This window comes from Haliaeetus albicilla, chromosome 7 (assembly GCF_947461875.1).
Source record: "Haliaeetus albicilla chromosome 7, bHalAlb1.1, whole genome shotgun sequence".
NCBI classification, from domain to species: Eukaryota; Metazoa; Chordata; class Aves; order Accipitriformes; family Accipitridae; genus Haliaeetus; species Haliaeetus albicilla.
This window is the reverse complement of record NC_091489.1, coordinates 41,146,852-41,171,862: the sequence shown is the minus strand read 5'-3', so window position 1 is coordinate 41,171,862 and position 25,011 is coordinate 41,146,852. Positions and strand designations below refer to the sequence as shown.

Here is a 25,011-nt window from a genome sequence, read left to right as displayed (position 1 = left end):
TGGAGTTTCTCCTTAGTCTGCATTAATGTGCAAAATTAGCAGAAAGTCTAACAGCTGATCTGTGGTTCTAGCCTGTACATATGTTATTGAACTAATTGTTTGCTACACCAATGCTGTGTTACCCTTTTGGATAGGAAATAAAACACTCTAGGCATATGAAAGTTACTGTAGATCTTTATTGAAAAAGATTTTTTTCTTTTTCTAACCAGAACAACCCAGAAAGAAATTCTGAAACAGTTCATCATTGTTTTATATTCACACACAGAATTTACATACATTGGAGTGACATAAATTTAAAAGCAATCTTAGCAACCACAGGCTTGATTCACAACTGCATTATCCCAGTTTTACCTACTGATTGTCTTTGTACTTATAAAACTGGAGTAAGCAGTGGTGAACTAAGCTCCTTCTAATTAATTTCTTTGCTGGGTTTTTCTGCAAATGTAAGCCACTAATTTCAATGCACCTGAACTACTGCTATTTTCAAACAACTTTATGATCACTTACATGATCTATTGCTTATGTCTTCCAGATTTGTCAACATTAAATAACGAAATATGCTTTGAAAGTCCTCAAGACTTTCAACCTGAGCTTGCAAACCTCACTCAGGCATAAACTGTAAGGTCACTTGAAATATTGCCTGGGTGGCAACTGGAGTGCTGGACACCAGGTAATAAACAGTGCAATAAATTATTTTGCAGTTAGCCTCACAAATACTAAAATCACCTAAGGATCCTGGGCTTTAGAAAGCAGAAAAACCCAGAGAAATTGTGTTCACCAGCCAAGAGTCCCTTGTTGATTAAGAAAACAATAAACAGAGTTAGAAGGGGATATATGTCCTGCAAATATATTTGCCTGTGGCGTGGCACTCCTGAACATCAACAACAACATTTACAGTTGCATCAGAGGAAAAAGTAAAGCTACTCATTCTGCAGGAAAGAAAAACAGAAAGCTATAAAGAAAATGTGTGCACCTTGGCCCTGGGAGACTACAGCACAGAGAAACTTTCCATAGCAGTAAGGCATAAGAGAAGTCACTAAGGTTCCCTGGCTCAGCACGACATCACCGACTTTACACTCAAATGCTAAAGAACAAACGAAAGTATTGCCGACTAATAGTAATGCCATGAATTCCTTCTTAGACTGAAGTCCAGATTTTGGAAGACCCTGTCTTCTCAATGATCTCCTGATATAGGGCCATGTCTTGCAATCCTGACTCAGGCAAAACTCCCGGTGACTTCAGTGGGACCAGGATCTGTCCATTGGTAGAACATGCAGCATTACCAGCCAGCCACAAAGTCAGCCGCCCCATCTCAAAGATGGATATTTTAGAGTCCAAAAACATTCTGCTGCTGAAAGACCATGATTCCAACCCACCGTCCCACACCTACATGGCTGTCTTCCAATGGCAGACAAGGTGAGATCTTCAAGTTACACCTTTGTGTGAACTCAAACATTTCATTTAGGCTACTTTGTGTTGCTCTGTAAATAGAGATGTCTGACTGCACTGGTGTTTAGTTCAGCTGTATTGACATTTTGTCTTCAGACTAATGCATCTACCTGTACCAGTAGAACAAAACTACGCTTTACATTTTCCTACTTTCCAAAGGAGCAGTTCAATTTAGGAAAGAAAAATGTCAATTTAGGCCCCAAGAATGTTTTCTAGTGACCTAGATCAGATAGAGGTTCCTCCATGGACAGGGCAAAGACACACACACACAAGGCATTTACACTGAGCTCTGGAAAGCAGTCCTATTGAACTAGGTCTTGTCAATGTTTAGAGGCAAGTGTACCCTCACCAAATGCTACAGTTGGCCATGGCTACACTATAGTATGTCAATTGGAGACCATGCCTTGGGTCTGAGAATGAAAGTCACCTCGTACTGATGCTGAGCACAAGAACAATGCAGTATCAAAAGCCTGCCTGGGAGAGGTAGCAGGAACTCTAACAGCAGAGAAATCTTGTGCTGGGCCCCAGGACAAAGCAAGTTTCACACAACACACAAGTCATGGTGTGCTTGAGGTGGACACCAAAATCATAAGTAAAGTTCCCACCCCCCAGCCTACTTTTCCTCTGTACTCAAAACTCACTGTGGTGCGAGGTGGAGTATTGAGTAGGTGAGGATCAGGCCCCAGCTGTGCAACTTAAAGCCCTTCAACAGAGAGAGCATGGTTTAAAACATACGTATCATTGTCTTCATCTTCTAGAAGCAGCTTCTCAATGGGCAGTGTGCCGATGACTCGTCTGGCATCCTCCAGCTCCTGGGGGGCTGGTTCAGGAATGGAGATTGGCAAGGGCACAAACTGCGGCCCGGAAAGTGTGGAAGAAGCTGGCTGGTACTGCAAAGTGGAGGCTGGCAGTGCAGAGAGGGGCTGTGCCCACGGGAAGTATGTGAGAGGTGGCTGCTGATCCGTCACCTCAAGCTGAGGCACTACAGCAGGGGTGGTGCTTCGGGGCTGTTAAAATAGAAAAAAATTAAACAAAGTAAAACAATTGGCCAGGTGAGGTGGAGGGAGGACACAAAACAACAGACTAAGGATGCTCAGTCTCACTTTTAACATCCCTTTTCCTGTCTCTCTGGGTAAAGCATTATACTGACTGTGACAGTTTTCCCACGCTGGCTCCCATGAGAGTGGTGGCTGTGGGTGTCCCAGGTGCTTGCTGCCAGTAGCTTACACTCATGTCAAGTTCCCTCTAGCTTTCTGTTCCCACTCCCACCCTCACGGTAAGCCCATGAGACAGTTACATCCTGTGCTGAAAACTGCCTTCTTTGATAGCCTCTCTTGCGAGCTGAATGTATAGGCACAACTTTGCTGCCACAAGGCTGAAGGCAGCTTATTCTGGCCTCTGCAACAGTGCATCCTGACCAGACCCTGTCAGCCAAGGCAGAGTCACATTTGAAACAACAGCCCTTCCTCCCCAGTGAAGGCCACAGGCCACAGGCATAGGCCTTTGCTGATTTGGTGTGTCAGTTTCAGCAGCTAAACTGAAACATTAAAAGGAAAATAAGCTGCTTGATTTCAAATGAAACAGAATTCTCTGCTCTTCTCCTCTAAGGAAGAACAAATCATCTTGGGTCAGCCAAACAGATTTTGTTCAGCCTGAAACCAAATATTTGGCTTTGACGTGTTATTTTGGCCTTCCTCTTCCATCTTTAAACAGCAATTTTTGAGAAATTCATTGCCAAGTCATTCTTCCTGCTTCACCTGGTGGATGAGTTTCCTGGAATCTCATTTACTTTTTCTTTTTTTTTTAAAGTTTGGAATTAAATAGTGAAGAATCCCCTAGATACTGCTTAGATCTCTGGTGGGACTGTGTCCTAAGTACTTGTCCAGACAACAGCATTTATTGACTATAATGTGCATTCACTCAGTGAACTACTTTAATTCTTCTTCCTCAGGTATTCCAAATCCGAGCTCCTAAAGTTGAAAGTGATGACAACAGTAAATGTAAGATTCATCATTATTATCCTTGAATTGCAAACAGTATTCTCCTACTGTAAATAACTGTTCATAGGCTTGAACAAACTCAGGGCAATGGCAGCCCTGCTGCTGACTTGATAAGAGATGACTCATTTCCCAGGACACCAGCAAAGAACAGTGTATGTGTTAATAACACAGAAAATTTGGAGTGCAGAAAGCTAGGGAAATGGCAGCAAAGTATGCTTGATCTCAGTGAAAACACAACTTTTTGTCTTGCTCAAACCATACTAATGTCCAGCACAGTGCAGACAGGGCCAGTGCTAGAACAACTATTTGGTATGGATACAAAGACACACAACATTATAATAATTAAATTATAAGAATTACATCCGGCATTCCCCATGGCTCTTGCTAGAAGGTGGGGAATTTGCTGTCATTTATACCTAGGTATTTTTGACTTACTGCAAAATTGGTGATCAGTGGTTGAGAAGTGTAAGTCAGAACAGATGAAGGTCCAACCAGTGTGTAACTGGGACACATAGGCTGAACATACATATCTGCTGTGTATGGACAGCTGACTGCTTCATGGGACACATAATCAGGGTAAGCGGTCCACTGAGTTAAAGGCTGTAAGGATGTGGGAGAGGGCTGGGAGATCCAGCCAGAACAGAGTGCTCCTTCATCTGTGACAGGCAATGCAGAGGCAGCAACATCCATATCAATGCAAGGCTGGCCTAAAAAACAGGAGAGGATTAAAGCCTAGTTCAGCATAATCTTCCCCGCAGCAGGGCTGACAAACACTTAGAAAGTCAGGGAAACATTACCCATTGGTGAATAGGAAGGAAGTGGCTGATGGGGCAAAACAACCTAGAACAGAGAAAAAGATATCCAGGGATTAACACCATAAGCATTAAATTCAATCCCCTCTGAGAAGCACTGAGGGACAGAGCATATTAGCTATTATCAGCTGATTATCAGCTGCTACTTTAATGGCAGTGCCTGAATGTTCCCACCTGCCTCTACAGAAGGACCAGGAGAACTGAGCCTGGCAGACAGTACACATAACACCAGCCCTGTTCATGGGCCTAGCCAAAGTCAACATGTCCCTTCAGCTCAAGGAGGCCTTAAACAGTATTTAAACCTTGTGTTGCGGAGGGAATTCCTCTTCAGAGAGGAGCCAGCCAATCTGCTTCCTCCTGGGAGGACAGATAGAGGTGGCCTGAAACTAAGCAGCAGATAGCCCAGGATGGCTCTGGCTGATCTCTTTTTGTGCTCTTGAACAAGCTGCTTAATTTCCAAGCCACTTTCTCTTCCTAGGAGTTAGATTGTGCCAAGTGCAAAGCACTTTCACCCTTCCATTAGGTCAATGGTGACTGAAGGTGGTCACAGCATCCTAAAGGCACTCCACCTAAAGAAAAGATATATTTAATGGTATCTCCAGGTAACATGAGGCTGCACTGCATTCAAAATGCTTTAGAGATGCAAACATTTCTTTCATTGCCAAAGTGTTGACAGCTGGTGCCAGGGCTGGTCAATCATTTAGCTACGGAGGAAGAATTTTTTGCCTGTGTTTGTTTTTTCTCCTACCGTTGTAGCTGCCATTGCACTGGCATTATGAACATTTCCCCGTTTCCTTTTCAATAGCTCCTTCACTGGCTCTTTGACACGGACACCTTGATAGGGACGAGGCTGCGGCTGCTGTTCTGGAGCAGAAGCTGAGAAAAAAAAAAAGTGCATGACATTTAATTTCCTTTCCCACCGTTCACACAGAGCCAAAATCCCTACGGCAGCCTGCTTGTCTGTGGGTTGTACTAGTCAATGTGGCAGGAATCTGCACTCATAAACATTTTCTTCCTTAGCTAATGATGTCTTTTGGCCCATACATGACATCAGATGGCACAGGTCTTCTCTCTACCTTTGCTGCTTGGATGCTGTGATCACACAGATGGATCACGAGGACAACCTAACCTGAAATGTGTACACTTGCAACTCCCTCCAGCTGTTAAATAGCTGCAGCAATACTGAGAAACTCAGCCCCCTTTATTTGCAAAAGAGCATTCATACATAATTCACAGCACAAGAGCTTGTGCAGGTCTCACAGGCAGGATGGTCTGGAAGCCAGAGCTGGCAGTTTCCCTGCCACACTGGCAGGTGTTTTTATAGTCCTATCAGGCACAGGGTGTAATAAACATGTTCTGCTGAATAATTAGGCATATTGCTGTAGACATCTATGAAAGCCAGGGAGGATGTAGTACATGGAAAAGGGGTTGCTGCTGTTACGCAGAGGATAATACTCCATTCTTAAAAGCAACGGCTATCAACAGATCTCCATCTCCCTATGGGGATATATTTTATACATGTGTGAAATCAGAGTAGTAGCGGTGAACCACACACTCTGAAGGGAGGTGGAAAAGGGTGTCCTTCAAAACTTAACCAGCTAGGTAGACAAAAAACAAAAATAGAGAGGCAACATACAAAAGTTGGTTTTCCTCAAACTGTCTCTAGACTAAACCTTTCATTCTACTGCCTCCAATGAGGTTTAAATCTGTTAATTGTGGTGCTCTACTTTTTTTTTTTCCTCCTTAATCCCTGAGCCTGAAATTCTGTTTTCTTTAGGCTGCTGACAAAAATAGCATGTTTATTTTATTCCTCCTGACTTCACTTGTGTGTATCTGCTTTATGCTGCTTCAGTGCCACTCATCTGCAGTGCAGCTATTTACACCCACCTGAAGGACAAATCAGACTGAATATATTCAACAGGCATATAATACAGATTGGTTAGTAGATATCTAGACTATGACATAACACAATTGCTGGCCAACTAGATACATTAAAAAGTAGAGATTAGATATTCAAAAGAAATACATTATATTCTGACTTAAATGCAAGCTATAAATGGAATCCAAATCAGAAAAGCATCCTCATCTGGAAAGCCATTTAACTCACCACTAGTTTGACATGCATACCTCATAGCTTTTGAGAACAAGCAGGTATACTTAAGTGCCATCCTGGACCAGAGTCACGTTTCTGTTCCAAACAGAGCTTTGCTCATAGCCTGGCCAGGAGGTTTATAACTTAGCGAGCTGGGGCATTATATTGACAACACATCTCAGAGCTTATACCCATAAACTCTGAACTATTTTGAAAAGTAAAGCTTACGGCCAGCTAAAAAAGCCTATCGCAAAGCCTTGTGACAAGTGAAAGTAGAGGAAGCACAGTTCTTCATAAGGCAATATTATCAACCCATATTTCACATGAAGTATTTGGAGGCAATTGATAGCAGAAGGAAATCATAGGATATCAAAGCTCAGGGAGGCCTGATATTTGTAAACCCACTGATAGCAGTAGTGGCTACCTGCCCCTTTTTACTGCACTTTGATTTGTAAATATGCTAATTGATAAGTTTCCATTTCTAAAGATCACATATGGCCTTTGGCTTTATGAAGTACAGGTGGATATCCAGCTCAGATCTTAAACTTAAAATATTATTCCACCCAGGAAGCATTTTTTCAGATTTACATTCTGTGTTTCACATCACAGAACAAGATGAATCATTTTACTTCTGATCATCTCTCCCAGTTACATGCAATTACATGCATGCGCACTCAAATGTTTCTGTTACACCTTTCTGGGGGGAGAAAAACTGAGTCTAAATACAGACATTGTAAGTCAAACTAAAAAAATATTTAACAGAATAAAACATTTCTGCTTTAATTTCTTCTTTAAAAAAATGAAGTACTTCTTTCCCTTCAACTTTGCTCTACCATTAACTCTTTCTGCATCACTACATACCATTTAATCATGAAATCTTGATTGATCATTATAAATACTTTTAGTACCAGACAGCACTACACTTATGCATTGAACTGTTGTCTTTGTTACCTTTATGGATATTGGGAAAATACTTTGCTTTAAAATAGTAGCTGAAGAAAAGATGATTTTTCATCCTTTGCCTGATCTACCTTTGCTTTCTGTGGACATTCTTTGTGGGACTTTGAAGTGGGTTACTTGCATTCTCATGAATCCTGTGGCTTTGGAAATGCAGTTAACAAAGGAAATTAAAGTCACTTTAATTCTGCATACAAGCATCCACAAGGGCTTTTAATACAGTTCACATTTTGCTTTTTAAATTTAATTAATTTATCTGAGTGCAAACAATAGACAGTGCTAAAAAGTGCTGTAGTATGAACTGTACTGAGAACTCTGAAAAGGAGCTGAATACTAGGCAGGAGGTCTGAAATAAAGACCATCACAAAGGTGTTTTCTTAGTCTTATAAGTGATTTATTTACATTTGGAAATTATTTATTTGTACTTTACCGAAAAGCTTGTCAGAGTCAGACATTGCTGCTGTTCTTTATGCTGCATGAAAACATCAACTCCGCCAAAGCAGATAAGAGCTCTGCTATAGATTGCATGAGAGGCAGAACTGTACCTCTTGGGTAGTATCTTATCCCTGAGTCATCACACCAATTTCAAAGGGCGTCCTTGCAGAATTAGGGTGGGGAAGGATGGCAGTTTCTGGCTCCAGGTTTGGGGGATGGGAAAGAAGAAATTTACTGTAAAAGCTGACAAATATACCTATTCAGAGTTTCCGGTGTAAGCAGAGTAACCAAAAAAAAAAAAAACCCAAAAAAAAAAAAAAAACAAAACCAAAAAAAACCCAACACCAAAGTCTGCAGAACATATTTCAGTTCCCCCAAGCTGACCTCCAGAAATAAAAATAATGGTAAAACACAGCTGCTTTTCCACTGTTCAAGTGTTTACCAAGTCTGAGAATTACAGATGAACCACAGCAAAATTACTTTTGGCTTCAGTGTACAATTCCTCATAAAACAAAATAAATATGATCCTTTAAAAATAAAAGCATTTTGAGAAACAATGACAATTAAAATATCCTTGTAAACGAAGTACTTGGATTTAGTAGTCTCCAACTTCTTATACCAGGGTTGTCTTAATAAACTGTAAAGGCTGCCTTGGACCTAGTTTCAATTATATTTTTATTTAAGTCATAAGCTGCAAATGCACTGAGGTCTGCATGCCTAAATTCTATTAAAAAAATAAAAGGAATAGCAGCACATGTGCTCCAGTGTTCAAGTGCCCACTGTGTTCTAGCTTGTCTCATACTATTCAAGGACCACAGAACAGCCTTATGCTGTTCCTTAATAGGCACTGGATCTTAATTTGCAACTGCTCTCTGAAGTTGGAGCAGTATGAAGTGTCAGAAGTCAAGAAAGAAAAGAAGGAATTTAATCCAACCAGTAGGAGCTTTGCAATAGTTCCTATGTGAAAATATATTTTAGCTCATTGCAATGCTTTTGTCAGGCTGTCTTACAAATCCATGGTGTGTGTATACGCTCAGACTCCTTTCATCAATGTTATCAATTATTGTATTGTTTGAATGTCAACAAAAGCCTAGCACAAACCTTGAAGACTTTTGAGTAATCTTTCAAAGTGGCTGGATAACACAACAGCTAACGAAAAGCTACCAAATGCAGCAGTCCCACTAGCTCTATCATGTGACAACAGAAGAAAGCCCATAATGATGTTTGATTCCAGGCCGCTCTGCAACTCAGCCTGAAAGTGTCCAGACTGCACAGACAAGGTTGAAGGTTGCCAGTTTCAGTGGACTCTGGATGAAGATTTGACAACTCCATTAGTGTTGTTGTTAAGGTCAAAACACTCATCTCTCTACATTGGTTATCCCTCTGCCAATTGGTTTGTATCTGTTGAGTGTGAGTCCAAGTTGTGCTGAACATAGCAGGCATAGCCAATGCATCTGAGTAAAAGATCAGACAGGGAAAGCATACCAAGACATTGCCAAACAATTAAACCAAGCAACTTCAAAATCATCTTCCTCTAAATTTTTATTTAACCATTGCTGAAATTGGAGGGAAGATAATGGCAAAACAGCTGTTGGAAGACTGCAAGTATTGAAGTGTGACAAGTTTCAGATCACTAAACTTTGTATTAGCACCACTGGCCTTCACACACACATGAACTGCAGATCAGTTTAAATCTTCATCCTTCCAAACAAGTCAGAATGATTTCCCATCAGACCACTTTTCTGTTTGAAATACACTGCTAATCTTTAAGAGTTTGCATGACTACCTGCCTGCAACAGCAAATGACACACTAGTCACTGTTTCAGAAGATTTACTGTTTCTTTGCTCACACACTGACATGTGATAAGCTTATCAATTGATCAGCGTTAACAGTGTAAATATTTTTCTCTTTTCTTTTTTCACCCTAGTATAATAAAAAAATTAAAAGAAACACAATAGAAAACTTTTTCTTATTTGCAGTAACACCAAAAAGCAAACAGTAACTTGAATAACAAGAAAAATTTAGATTTCAATTAACAAACTAGTGAGTTTCTGGCTTGAATATTGAAGACTAAATTACATAGGCAGCTGCTGACATTTTTATCACACACAGTGAACTTTGGCTAATAAAAAGAAAAAGTGGCTTAGCTTTGTATACACTACTTGGATGCTTAGACTCTAATCAGAACCTTTTTTCAATAAGATATCAATGCCCATTTAGCGAGGGACTAAATATTTTGCCATAGTTGTCTGCATTTTACATTAACTTCAGATACAGAAGCCTTCAAAAATATTTTTTAAAAGTATTAAAGCCAGTAATATTATTTTGGGTCTGTTGCTGCTTTGGAAATGAATCATGTGATCAGAGCTGACATCAGAACTGAAACAGCTGCTTTTGTGATATTGATAATGTTCCACAGTACATCATGGATCACTGCAAAAAGCACTTTGATAAAACGTAGCTCTTAACAGCTAGGCAGGCAATTCTTCGTAAGAGAAGTACTTAATCAGTTTCCCTTGTATTTACATCCAGCCTAGCTAGCTATTCATAGTAGTGGATCAGCAAGGAAAGAGAAGGAAATATAAGTCCAATTCTTAGCTCTGCCAGGATCCCTGTACAAAGTTGAGGGAAGCGTCACCCAACTGGTAGATCTCCAAAGCTATTCGGCTGTCCAAGGATACATGCTTTAATAGAACTGACAAAAGCACTTTTCAGTAGTTTTAGAAATCCCTGCAAAGGAGGATCTGCAGTCCTCAGGCAAGTTAGATTCCCCTTGAAAACTCAGAACTTTACAAATCTATACAACCAGGAGAAAAATAGTCCTTATTCCTTTTGGTTTTCTTGTGCTTGTACTGCTCCTAGGACAACAACCTACCAGTCCCCACAAAGGTATTGAGGTGGTGCTGGAAAGGTAGTCCAACTGCAGCCATTCTCATGGCCGCAGCCAGAGCTTGGATGTTTTGATTCTAATCACACCACCAGTACCCATTTATGCAAGGCAGTAAATAGTGTAATGCTTGTTCAGGTCTCTGTGCTCCCTCAAGCAAAGCCATTGAGCCAGGAGGCTTAAAGTGCATTGCAGAATGAGGATTCCCTAGCCATGACCAGAGATGATGAGCCTGTCCTTATTTGCTGGGTAGTTACACTGTTTCCCTCAATATGTTACTAAGAGTGAAAAAAACCAAAGTGATCTTTCTATGTCTCTGCTTTGTGGTAAGTCCAGGGCACGGAAACAAAGTACTGAAATTAATTTAACTGCCCAAGATCCCAGATAGTAACATGACAGGGAGTCACTCAGGAGAAAGATTCCTCATTTCAACTTCATCCCTAGCCCTCAGCACCCTCCAGAGTGTGTCCCTTTTTTAAACTCTCCGACTGATCAGTCAAAAGTGAAACACTCTGAAGTGACCCATCTGCAACTCATGCCTTTGGAAACAAAAATCAATTATTTCTACGAAGATCCATCTTAGCAAGTTCTGTTGGTGGTAACGGGCTTGGGTGGCTAGTAGATACCAGGTCCCTGCCTAAATTGACTAATACAGACCTGACTAATACATTCTCTGGCTGGCTCTGAGAATGAATAACCTGCCATACTGTGCTCAGACACAAAATCATGTGTACAGCATTGCCAAATAAATAACGAAACAGCTCAGAAAATGTTTATCTAATAGGTATTCCATTTGGCTATTGCTTGCTGCATTATCATGTCAATAGCCTTCCCATCTGAAATGGTATGTCTTGAGGCCCCAGGTTTGCACATCAAGGCCCACTTGAAGGACTGAACATACAGCTCTTTTTGTGCCTCTGACACATCCCAAATCTCCTTCCAGGTGTTACCATTATTTTTTGTATACAACCCTGATGAGGAAAACTGGAGTGGATTATTGTCTATACTGTGTATCACACTACAGGTGGGTATTTCAATAAAGATTTAGTTAAACACAAAGCGCTAAACAAACATCTGAGCAGAGAATCTGCTCTACAATAAACAGAAGAACTCAGAGCATGAGCAAAAGAGCCGAGTGATGGTTCATTGCTCAGCATAAGGAAATGAACTCAGGAGGGTTCTGAGCATAATTAAATCAATAGACTAAATATTTCACTTGCTTACCAACAACTCAGTACAGCATTTGACTATGTCTCTTTTGGCTCTTTTACATAGCACTTCAACGACCGAAGTCAATGAAACATGTTAGTTTGACAGTAGTGTATTTCAGAATTATGCCCAGTATCTTTATTTTCATGTGTTTATCTACAGTTGGAAGATTGCCAAGAATCAAATTAGGCTTGGATTCTAGCAGATCCATGTGCCCTTGTACCCTGCCTGTGCCATTCTTGGGAGCACAGTATGCTTTTGACTACTGTCCTTTTAGAAAAGGTCCCCTTCACACCTCCAGATGATCTAAACGAGTGGAAGCCAGGAGAGAACCGCACAAAACCTACATTCTGTTCCAACACAAGGAAGGTATTACAGATTGGCAAACAAAATGTTAACTTTGTATTTTTCCACCAGGATAGAAACAAAATCAAGGGGAGATCTGAAGACACTCAGGGAACAACAGGAAAGGCTGGTTAGTAATCCCTGCTGCTTTGATTATTCTAACAAAAAAAAAAAAAAAAAAAAAAAAAAAAGAGCTTCCAAGTGCCAAATAAGAGTTGGATGCATTGGCCATGTAGCAGTGAGGGCTACTAAAATTTATGTTTCAGAACAAGAGAACCCTATTACAAAGGGGAAGCTGAGATAGACAGAAAGTGTCTTAACCATAAGTCTCACCCGCATGTCCTAATTCCTCCCAGCCCATAATACTCTTTCCATTTTAGTAATGCAAGCTTTCCATTTAATTTCTTATGTGGTCATTCATAGAGCCTGACACCTGCTTTGTAAAGCATGGATGGGCTCAACTTTCATACTATCCATCTTTCCCAGTGGGGTTTTACCAAAATTAAAACTCACAAGGTGCAGCATATTGCAGTTTCACCTCTCAGTCTCATTATCTGATACTTTCAGAAAGGCTGTATAGAGCCCCACATCTGTTGTGGGCAGAAAAGGCTTTATGCACTTAAAAAGCATTTGGGAAGAGGTTTTCAAGGGTGCAGATTCACATATCTTAGTTGCATGGGAATCCAAGCAGTCAGTGGAACAGCTAAATAGCTGATTGTCTGCCTTATGTGCAGAAGTCCCATTGGACTGCAACAGGAGTTGAGTGTCCAAAGCATTTTGACCTAGCCAAAAGCATCACCTAAATGTGAAACTCCTGCAGAATTTCAACCTGCTTGCATACCCTCTCATAGCAGAAACCATTTGCATGAAAGGTATGTTAATTTTGTTTTCAAAATACAACATGAGGTAACTATCTGCATAAAGACATGTAAAAGGAAAGTAGCTGGTGCTGCCCATTAGAAATTTCCCATCCCTGAAGGGTTACCAGGCTGCAGAGCAGGCCTGCTTCCATTCAGCAGAATCCTGCCAAAAGCTGGGAAGCCCCGACCAGTCACTTCGCTTCTGCCGTGGGAGGGGATGCTTTCAGGCTGAGACACTCTCTGGGGTTTTGCTGAGCGGAAGCTCTGGGCCCCACTCCTGCAAAGAAGTGCACTGGGCCGTGACCCTGAGGGAACGATTTCCAGTGTGCAGGGCCAGCCATGCGAGACTCCCTGGAGGACAAGAGTCTCTGACCATAGCAGCTGAGGGCAAGGTCTGTTAGTTTTCCTTCTGTTCCTGCAGGCCTTTCTACAGAAGGGTCCCCTGAAGAAGCGGGAAACTGCCCTTTAGAAGGTGCCCATGAGAAATGCCCTCTGATGAAGTCACACCTATTTAAATGAGTTCTTGTGTCACTCTTAGGCTTGGGTTTGGGAGAGTTTTTTGTTCTTTGGTGGAGTTTTGTGGTTGTGTTTTATTTTTATAGGTGGGGAAAACATATGGAAATGATACCATTCCTTTTGAAACCTCCTATTTAGCTAAAAACCAATTTTAATCCAAGTCAACGTATCCTGATGGAAGAGGTTGCCAGGACTTCTATGTAGTCTCCTTTCACACAGGTACAGATAGAACAAAAATTTCTGCCTCTGCCTTTGCTTTCAAGCTGGCACTGTGCTTGACTGGAATTGCAAATGCAGCTCTGGCTGGGGAACCAACTCTGTACCAGTCAGGCAGGAATGCCTTGGCATCCAGCATGCCCTTCATTTCCTCTAGCAACACAATGGTACATAACCTACTCATAGCCCCATATACCCTAGTCATCCTGCTGCTTAAGCATGTAAAGTTGGACTTAATAATTGCCTTGTTTTTCAATCCAGTCTCCTCCAGAAACCAGGTCCATACTACAAAATTTGCAAAGAAGCCTTAGGAAATTAAACGCCTGACTCCAGTTGACTTTCACGGGTACTTCAGTTTGTGCCTCCATTTGTCTTCCTTCTCGCTCAGTTATTGCAGCATCCCTGCTTTCTCTGGCAGATACCAAGCAATATAAAAGTCTCTTTTACATATGCCCCAGTACATGGTCGTACGCCTCACTAGTCTGGTTACTCCATAATACAGCAGGTTAAACCACAGGGAAGTAGTTTACCTGCAGGGTGAGAAATGTCAAACCCTGACATCCATTCCTGGGAGTGCATGGCTAGATGTCAGCCTAGGTCTCATTCACCTGGGTGTCTGGCAGCACAGTACCACAGGTGTGCAACAAAACAAAACAGTTGCTCTTGCCAGGATTAGAGCCATCTGTTTCTACACCAAATATGGGATGCTTTGTCCCATACTTGGGGAAAAGCTTCACCCACTCCTCAGAAGCTCCCCACAGACTTATTGCCCATCTATCCAGGATGCCTTTTTGCCAGAATACCTGAGTAACTCATTTTGGTTTTAATTGTACTGAAACTCTCTGCATGGCAGAGGAAAGCTCCTCCCATTTCCTAGGTAGGGAGCAGAGCAGGGCTTTTATGCTCTCACATTAGCCTAAGGCTCATGCAAGCACAAACCAAGTTTTCTGGTCACCCATACTGCCTCTGCATCAATTTATACTTTAAAGCAAGCCAATGGCTCGCATGTGGGCACTGGGTCATCCACATGGTCACAGGTGGCTTGAACCAGATGGTGCAGCAAACTTCAGGCCACAGCTGGTCACACTAACAGGAAATACGGGTGTACCAGAGACACCAAATTGAGACTCACAGAGATACTGAGAAGTCTAACTTCCGCTGAAGCCTTTGGGACCTGGCACCTGAATACCTGTACTGACCTGAGCAATCTACCTACAGTCACACAGAGGTCTCCAGTAGAGCAGGCAATTGCACCCAAGCTGCCTGCATCTCAGTCATCAGAATACTCTTCTTGTCTACCTTCAAAGCCAAAGCACATATTTCATTACTGTAATGGTATGGAAAAGAAGCAGGGTTAATAAGATAACAGTTCCGTGTTGGTAAAAGGAACCCTTACCATGAAATGACACAGCAGACAAAGACAGCAAATGCCAACAGTGAGCACAGACTCAGCCAGGCAGCCACCTACAGAAATTTCCCCTCAGCCCCTTCTGTGTCTTAGCAAACATAACGCCAGGCTGCTCTAGCAACCAGCCCAGGAGTCAGAGAGGAGTCTGGCCACTCCACTGGCTGTTTCATCTGACCGCTGTGAAAAGCAACAGAAGCCAAATTAAGGCAGTTACTATGTCTCATGCAGGCTTTCAAAACTGCCACGAAACATTGCTATAACAGGAGACTCAAGGCTTGAGAAGCTCAGGGGGCATGGAGGGACAGGCAGGTATTGGCCAGAAGTTTCTTGCCTAGAAATGATCAACAGGGAATGGCTGACATCAAGATACAGGTTTTGATCTCTTCTCATGCAGGCTTATAATTCCTGCTTACCTTTAAAAGCACTGCACGTGTCAAAGAAAAAATACCAATTCAGTTACCAATTTTGTTCTACCCAAAACACCAGGTTGTTAGTATTGCTTTGTCATTGCAGACCCCCCCCCCCGCCCCCAAACAAACCATTAATGGGCTTCTGAGATGGAAGATTAGATTCAAGATGTGAATCCAATCATCTTGCAGTATGCTCCACATCATATACCTACTGATTCTGAAAACAGCACAAAATAAAGGGGAAACAAGGTGTGTTGCCATAGTGCTCCTGCTTGCTGCTTAATACTTGTCAGACAAATTGAAACATGATTGAATAAGCAGTCAGAGCTTCTTGCTACAGGATGTTACAGTCTACAATATAATTTCACAAATACATGTTTGAGCTTCCAAAGTGTTCAAATGAAAAAAAGGAGAAATGTGTAGCAGAGAAAACAGACTTACTGCTAATAAGCTCAGAAAGGCATATGCATAGTAAACTAACCTCTGAACAACCTAACCTAAAAGCTATTATATAATCAGAAGATTAATGTTAGTTCCATATCAGATAAGTGACTGGCAGATGTTTAAGAAATTAGCTTCTTCCATTCAGGTGTGTTGTATTATTCCAGCTTAACAGAACAGCACAGTGAAATGCAAAGGATGGCGGCACAGTTGAAAAATGAGCAGCATCTACAGATCCAGAATGAGAATGAAAAACTTGTAAGAAGCAAACACGTACCTGTATTATGATCAGTAAACTATTCAAGCAAAGGTGGGCCAAGAGGAGTGAAATTATCTTGAAAACAAGAAAACTGATTTCCTGTAAAGTCATAACTGTATTGCCCTCAACTGCTTTGTTCCTTATCTTTTTTATTAGTTGAAAAAAAGTACATATCAAAAAAGGCAAAGAAATAAGAAATTTCTCACAGGTTTCACTTTTAAAAAGGAAAATTTTCTGGTATGTAACCACTGTAACCTTTGATATAATACCTGCATCCTGTTATTGTTTTTATGAATCATAGTCTTCCACTTGATTCATAGTGGTGAATGCCAACAAAGCAGCAATGCCGCCCTGTGTTAATATCCCTCCTGGAAAATTAGCATCATGCCTTATCATTTACCTCTCTTGAGCCATATATCTCTTCGCGAGTACTGTCTCCCATGCTATGCTAATGCTTACTTATTCATTACAATCTTCAGCTTTTATCGCAGTTATGAAAAACAAATCAGAGCTCACTTACATTTTTGCCAGTGCATATTCTGTGTCAGGATGGAGTCTTTTTTTCTCTTTGATGAAGATAATTTGGCTTTTTAATAGCTAACGTGTGTTTGACTCCTTTACGGGGATGTGACAACTGACTGTCAGGATGTTTCTTTCAGCTTTTTAAAAGACCCATGTTCCCGCTGAACCCTGTGATGTCATCACATCCTCCAACCACAACCACTTTTATATTTTCCCTTTCTCTATGTTGTTCTTCATGATGCTAAACAGTTCCTCCAAGAGCAGTGAACTCTGGAAGATATTATGCACAAAAAGGCACTCAATATCACTGAAATGTATTTGAACAAACAATCAAACCTGGAACATGCCACTCATGGGACTTTTACCATAGATTTGCAAAATTAGGTCAAAAGGTTGTACATCAGAAAAAACACAAGTAGTGTGTAAGATTTTGACCTTCTTTGGGACTAAGGATGGTCTTGTTTCACTTAAGACAGCATTCTGCTGCTTCAGATGGCATAACTATTGGCTTCATACGCTTCAGCTAGACTGAACCAGCCCACAAGCCATGTCTGCCTGGCCCTTTAAATGTGCAACACTTTTAAAATACAAAACTTGAATGTTTGCTCCTGCCTTATGAGAATCTCAACTCCCTGGGGCCACTAAATTTGAACTTATGAGGAAACACCTGTAAACACTTCAAGCCTCATTAAATGAGGACGTCCTTCATTTAAAAAAGAAACCCTTTTTCTGTTTTGTTTTTATCAAAATAAAACACTTCCTACTAAAGAAAAGATGGCCCTTCCAAAATATCTTGCAAAGCCAAAGGAAGGCTGAGAGAGACTTGCCACAGGAGTTCAAATAAGTTATTAGCATTAATAACAGCACCATTATATTTTACCTATTCAGACCATTGCATGAACATAACTTCTTAAACCTCTTAACATTCTTGCCTCTAAAAAATCAGACCATCGTAATGAATTTTCACAAGTAACACTGACTTAGGAGCTTCATTGCCAGAGAAATATTTGTTGGAGACTGCACAGTGAGTTTAGGATTCTGGCATTCTTATCTTCTTGTTCAGCTTTTGATCACTGAATTGCCATGGCCTCAAAGTTTGCTCTCACAAATTTCTCTTCCCATAAAAAGAAGGTGGCAGGATCTGTTCAGTTCTTTAGCCAGGAGTCTGTTAAAAGAATTTCATCCTTTTGGGGATGCCAAACACCTCTTGGGCGTAAGTCCATTTTGTGAGCCACTATGCAACATACCATTAGTGTTGCATTTAATAGAAAAACCTAGATTAATCAAATGAAGATAAATGCTTAATTGTATTCCCTCTACTTGAAAGATTTGTCTAAAAAACACAAAGCCGTAAACCCCAAAGCAAGCAGAGGGGAAAGAAATAAGGAATGTACCTTCACATTGCTGCCCTCCAAAATAGCACCCACCTCCTCAGTTCTCAGGCACGAGGGCATTGTTTAGCCACACTTTGCATATCTGCATTAATGCTTACTACCAGCCACACAGTATAGTATCCTCTCTGCTGTTGAAGTGCTTAGTAATAGCAGGCAATCTGTTAACTAATACTTCATAGACGGACAGGTAAGCTAGAGTCTAACTCATAGCCCAATTTAGCCAGATGAAGCGAGGAAGAATATTGAAACAGGCTTCAGTGGCATTTCAGTTACACCAAAGCAGGAAGAATTTGTGGACTCTCATATCTCTGATATGAAAGCAGTATCATATTTCTCCCTAAACTAATGGAACTTCATTTTAGAAACCTCTTAAATATGTAGAATTAAGATAAATGTTTGTAATGCAACAGGAAATCTCTTCCTGACAAATTATGTTCTTTAAAAGCCAGAGCCCAATCATATATTTAGGTTTACTTAAAAGCTTACAGCAAAAGGCAATCTCAGGAAATACTGGGAGAAATTCCTGGAGTTTGGCTTGAGTCAGTGCATAAGACAATGTCAGAGAGTGTTTAGAACTGTACTCTGTTGCAGTTTTCTTCTGGAAAATCCTGGATTCTGACATCACAGAGATACTGGAAGGCAGAATGGTAAATCAAGATTTAGGCAGGCTTCTGCTAGGAGGAAGACCTTATTTTTAAGTATGAGAACATGCTCTCCGTACATTTGTGCTCTGCCTAGTAGAAGCACTGCGTAAGATTTGTACACACCAGGTCTTATGTATATGTGAAGGCAGACTGCATAATACACAAAAGTAAATATACAGTCTCATATTAAAAGAATCTATATATGCATATCCTCTCACCTTTAACTATACTTCAATTGTGCTTAGAAAAGCTGTGGATAACACTAAATCACTCAGGATTAAACTGTTTTTAAGTTCTCTATATCAATACTTTAAAAATATGAAACCAGGCAGATAAAGTCTTGTAATAAACATCTCAAATGAGGAAGTTGCAAAAAAGGGCATGTTTTCCACAGATAAAACAGCCAGCACTATTTTGGTGGCCGATAATCATCCATTTCCATATTTTACACGCAGTTACCAGATAAACTTTTGATGTATTAACAAAGAATCACTCTCCAAAAAGTGACTTCACAGTTATACTGTAAAATATAAAGGGGCATGTGTGTGTAGCTTGGTGACCCCACAACATACCAAGCAAAATAGAATCTTCTGTTAAATATGAGGTTCTTCTCATTTCATGCATTTACAGAAAAACGCAATTTGGTTAAGGACCATTTTACTAATGAGGTCCAAAGGAACAGACAAAAGCAGAGGGAAAGATGAGAAACATCACTTAGCAAGTATCATATTTGCCTCTTCCCCCGACAACTGTTTGCAAATCATGATTCACATTTATAGTCTATAAATATGGCTAGAGCCCAGGCTATTGTTAGATGATCAAACAGCACCGACAGCAGGAAGGCTGCTTGTGGATAGCTGTACCTTTAAGAGACACTCAGAAAACTAACTGCAGCCTTTGCCACTAGATGACTAGATGCAAATCTAGCTGCCTCCAGCTATGCCTTGACCTGTTCACCATAAAGGCCAAAGCAACAAGCTCTATGTAAGGCTACATATTAGAGTCAATCAAACCTTGGTTTGGCAAGGAATATCTCTGGCCTGAGTCAGGGTACAATCTCTCATCTTCCTGCTGGCTACACTTTGAGTCATATCCAGAGAAAAAAAGATTCACAGGCAGTGTTATAATTTGGTCTGACCACCACACACAGCTGTTCAAAGGATAAACTGAAATTAGCTGCAAAGCACATTAGAGCACCCATGCACTTTATACAGTACAGAACCCCTTCTCTTTAGAACTACAGTGAGATGCATTTCTCCTAAGCAGGGTTGGTAGCTCTGCACACACAAGAACCAGTCAAGGGTTGCAGCAGATCCCAGTGGATCCCCGCAGCTGATCTCAGCAAGGACAGTAAGAGCAGAGTGCAAGGATGACTCAGACTGCATGTGCTTTATCTCCTCTTCCAGCCAAGATGATCCAAGTGTGAAAGAGAGATGCCCAGCATCAGTCTTTCTTTCATTAAGGTATGTAGGATATGTACCTCATCAGACAATGCCAGCTGGAAAATCAATACATCAGCCACAGCATCCAGAAATCTGCAGCTCCCTTGCTAGTAAACCACCCGCCACCAAGCAGTGGGCAAGACTTTCATCTGAACACTCAAAGAAGTTGCAGACAAATCCATCCTTTCCTCTTTTACAGGACAAAGTCTGCCTCCATCTCCCATCTTGAGTGTGGGCAGCAGTGGATTCACCAAAATCCACTGCAAATGGCAAAGACCCATACAGCCTCTAAAGAAACCTCTTGCCACTGGTTCCCCTCAATACAGAAATGCAGACGAGCAGGATAAAGTGAGTGAGAGAAGGCAGTTGTTCAGTAATCTTACAGCTAAGCTCACTGCAAACACCAAGAGATATATGCTATAAGCTTGACACTCCTGTTAAGGGGGAACTAAAACCAAGAACTGTGCCTACTCTGTCTGGTAGCAACTATGCCTACTCAGTGCTGGTAGCAACATGGCCCTGAAAGAATTTTGAGTATACAAATTATACAAAATCATAGGCATATATTATATTTGACAATCTGAACCTGAGCTTTATCTCACTCCCTCATCTCTTTGCTGTTGTCTTATTCCCAGGACAGGAGTTGAGCTCATAAGTAATTTTCTTCCAAAAGTGGATTAATGCCAGATGTCCTGGGTGTTGGGTTTTGCTGTTGTTGTGGGGTGTGGGATTTTTTTGGTTTGTTTTTTTTCTTAAACATGTCAATATTAGCACTTTAATCCTGCCATACAATGTAAGAAGTATGAATATATAAGTAGTAGTTTGATATTTCAGAAAGCTTTGTGGTCTGCAAACACAAACATTTACCTTTGAAAATGCAATAACTAAATTAATAAATGGACCTCTATGTCATAGGCTTGAATGAGTGTTTAAAAGACAACCATGCTTAGGAAAGGTTCTCATATTTCTTCCCTAATCAATCAAGAGAGAGAATAGAGGAAATGAAAAGTTGAGCCTCATTTCAAGCAACAAGATCTGACATCTGACTGAAAATTTTTGCTGTTTCAGATTACAAATTCTATAACCCATATCTTTATTTTGTAGCATGACATTATATGTGAAAACATAGCAAGAAACAATCCAGAACCAAAGCTCACAGAGTACAAGGCCAGGATTTGTTCCAGCAAGGTTATGTAAATCACATCACATAACTTAGGAGCATCACACTACACCCTGTTGAACTCCCTTGACAGAACCAAAAGAACAAAAGGCATCTCCAGAGGTATGATTCACCCAAGTCCAAATAACCTTCTGGAGGTGCTTATCTCTTTTAGTAGACTGCAGAGCAGGACTAGTACAATGAGGGTCCTAATTCTGGTAGCTTGATTGGGCATCAAAATGAATGAAGGCCTAAAAAAACCCTCAAAGCCAAAGCCCTTCCCCAAAGTCAAAGTCTCTGCTGGATGCAGAGATGCGCCGTGGCTTGCCACAAACAGCGAGAAGGTAGCTGATTCCTTGAGAAGCATGAGGGACATGACAACTACTATGAACAAGGGCAGAGGACAATGGCAGTGAGCTCCATAGTGTGTCACAATGTGGAGTGAATTTTCATGCTCTATCTACAGACCATTTACCAGAAACAAGTCCTCAAACACTACTAAAGCATGTTTGAAGCAAACAGTCGGGGGGGGGATAAAATTAAAAAAAAAAAAAAAAAAAGAAGGAAATTTCCCATTTTCAGCAGAAGCTGTGGCTGGTGTGAAGGTTACCAGTCCTTCCATGAGTAGGAGGGAGATCATAACAATGTGATCAGATAGATTTACCAGGCAGGGCAAAAGAGACTTTTAATGAGAGCTGTAAAAAAATCTCAAAGACTCTCTGGATAATGCCAGAATTTACTACATGCCCCACTAAACATGCCCTAAAAAAAATGCAGGACACATTTCTGATTTCACATGGGCTCAGGAAAGGGTCTGATACAGGTAGAGAAGATGGCATCTCCTGCTGGGACAGCCTGTTCCATCAGCTTTGTATGTTATAGACTCAGAGAAGCAAAGACGTGCCAATTCTGCAGCAACCCCTCATCAATAAATAGTCCTGTGGGTTTTTTGTGGGTTTGGGGGTTCTTTGGTTTTTGTTCTTTCTTGGGAATACCACCCCTCTGAAGGGCATACACTGCAAGGCAGGGCCAGGAACAGAGCTAAAGTAAGAGGTATACACATCTCATCACGCAACACAGACTGAGGAAGCTGATAGGAGCTTCAGTGCTTTGCTCAAGGTCATATAAGAAATCTGTAGTAGGGGCTGGGAACAGAGGCCAAACTTTTGGGGATAGCCTTGTGTACAAGACTGCTCACTAATCATGTATTTTCTCAGGAGTGTATAACTTTCTTTTTTTTTTTAGTACTGTAAGTAACATTGAAGCAAGCATGGTACAATAAACTCAGTGATTTTTTTTTTTCTTTCTTTCTTTTTAATTTTTATGTGAGCCTCACACCTCCCACTTCACCTTCTGAAACAAGTTCTGATTCATACCTCAGCTTTGATAAGGAACAAATGATGCAGCCATCATATATGCTCATCGCTAGAGATGAAGTCCTTGGGCAGTGTAAATCACCATAGCCCTCATGACCTCTCAGACAGAGAGGATCTGCACCTGGGACATTCCATATCCACTCCAGGGTTACTGCACATATTTTTTCACACAAATAAATGTCCCATAAGGATCAGGTGTGACATCGGGCACAAAGAAGAGCATGAAATCCTTCAGAACTCCTGCACACAGATGCCTAAGTGAAGTAATTTCCTGGTATCCTCAAGAAAGTTCTGAGTTCTAGAGTAAAATGAAAGTAAAAAAACCCAAGCCAACCATATTTCTCACACCGAGACCGTGTCTGCACTTAGAGAGATGAGAGTTTCCCATGAACAAGCCCTTGTGTTTTCCAACACACGTTAAATTCTAGAACAGACCTTTGCAGAATTTCTTTGTACTTTATACTCTTTAGGAGATCATCTGGTCTGTTGCTGAGCTCCAAGATGTGATTGGTTTACCCCCCTCCATAAAAACCCAAACCAAACCACCCCACCACTTCTTAAAGCCAAATAGGCAAGCTGTTTGTAGTGGTCCCACACACATACTCTCAGATCTACCTGTCCTTGCTTCTCCCTTCCTGCTGCTCACACACGTGCCATGTTCAGCACTGTCTGCTTGCAGCCTACCCATTCTCCTCAAACCCTCAGGTGTTTGTCTGTGAATGAGTAGCAGTCACGTTTAGTTTAAGTTTCCGGTACTGAGTCAGGCAAAGAAACAATAGCACATAATACAGTCTGTGTCCATACTGCAGCTGGAAGTGAGATGTGAACTAACCTTGACTGAGCCAGAAAGAAGACCAAGAACAGCGATGATCCCACAAGCCTAGGCTTCTGTGCTTGCTTGCAAAGCCAGCCTGGGACCACAGGCATGCTACCATGTGGTAGCACACTGAAGCTTGTCACTGCAGCTTCTCTCTGCAGTTAGGTGTTCAAACTAGTTTGTGTATGCCTGTGCACCTTGCAAGCTTGCCTCTGACTGCAATGCTGACAGATGATCTTGGGTGAGCTAGCGCTGGGAGCAGCTGCACAGCTTCTCCCCTTTCACATGTCACAGAGTGGCTGCTAAAGCAGGTGGTGTTAAGGGGTGAAAGGAGCAGGGCATCTTTGTAACTTCCCCGCCTACAGTAACACCAGTCTGGTGAATTGCTGGCTTCCAGAGATTGTGCGCACCAACACAGTGAAAACCACCTGTCCAAGATATCTGTTGAGAAATTACACACAGAACCACCCCCAAAATAAACGTGAAATTGGCAGAAATCAAAAGCAGATCTCAAATGATTCATGAAGAGAAAAGAGGATTAAGAATATCATTGAATGTTATGCACATAAATCGCATGACTAGCTCTGGAAGTTGGCAATATGAGACAGCAAGAAAGCTTGGGGTTTCATCAGTTATGAAAGCGATGCAGCATAAAGGTTTGTTCCATGTTCCCACTGGAGTCTCAAACAGGCTTCCTTTTGCAGTGGTCCTGCACAGAAGACAGTAACGTGCTGCACTAAAGATTTCAGTCCCCCTTTGTTGAGTCTGCCAAAGCAAAGCAGGCAGACTTAAAGGAGTTCTTACCATCACATTTTTAATAGCGTCTCTTTTTCTTCACAGAAGCAAAACTAAAGAACAAGGAAGACTTTGTGTAACATGAATTCAGTGATACTTCTCACGACCTGCATTCACCATTTGTAGAAGTGGGTTTGATTCAAAATTCATGTTACTGCTGACATGAATTTCAGATTAAAACCACTTTCTGAGAATATCTCTTTTGACTGGATGCACACTAAAGAAAGTCCTAGAAAGGCATTTTAGTTAGAGCTCGTACTCTCTGTGCTCAATTCATACAGTGGAAGTAACCCATCTCAAACAGAAGTATTAATGGTTGAAAAAGCCACATTCAGCCAACCAACATGCCCAACTCAGCAGAGTAAACCAGGGACTTCAACACCTCCTTTCACATTCAGGTGTTGGCTCAGGCTTGCCAAAACCTAAGCAACCAGCATTTCTTCAAGCTAAGAGCTTTAAGCAGGTGCTAGATATTCTACTATCAGATCAGACCTTCTGCCAGAAACCACGCTGTAAGGCTGTTTCTAGCTAGCTCATTTAGAACATGAACCTTGCCACTGTTGCC

The 25,011-nt window shown here is 41.3% G+C and overlaps 1 protein-coding gene across 2 annotated transcripts; it reads right to left on the bottom strand.

Moving 5' to 3' along the window:
* Positions 1–167: 167 nt before the first annotated feature.
* POU2AF1 (POU class 2 homeobox associating factor 1) lies at positions 168–23,849 on the bottom strand. 2 transcript variants are annotated; one of them, XM_009912266.2, is made up of 6 exons: positions 23,667–23,849; positions 5,010–5,137; positions 4,247–4,289; positions 3,885–4,156; positions 2,185–2,456; positions 168–1,254 (listed from the first exon to the last, which is right to left on the bottom strand). In XM_009912266.2, exons 1-6 carry the CDS (start codon positions 23,767–23,769, stop codon positions 1,239–1,241), a joined length of 834 nt encoding a protein of 277 aa, XP_009910568.2. In that variant the 5' UTR covers positions 23,770–23,849; the 3' UTR covers positions 168–1,238. The 2 variants fall into 2 exon arrangements, with proteins under 2 accessions (XP_009910568.2, XP_069644106.1); XM_069788005.1 differs by having other exon boundaries at positions 168–2,456.
* Between the last annotated feature and the right edge of the window lie 1,162 nt (positions 23,850–25,011).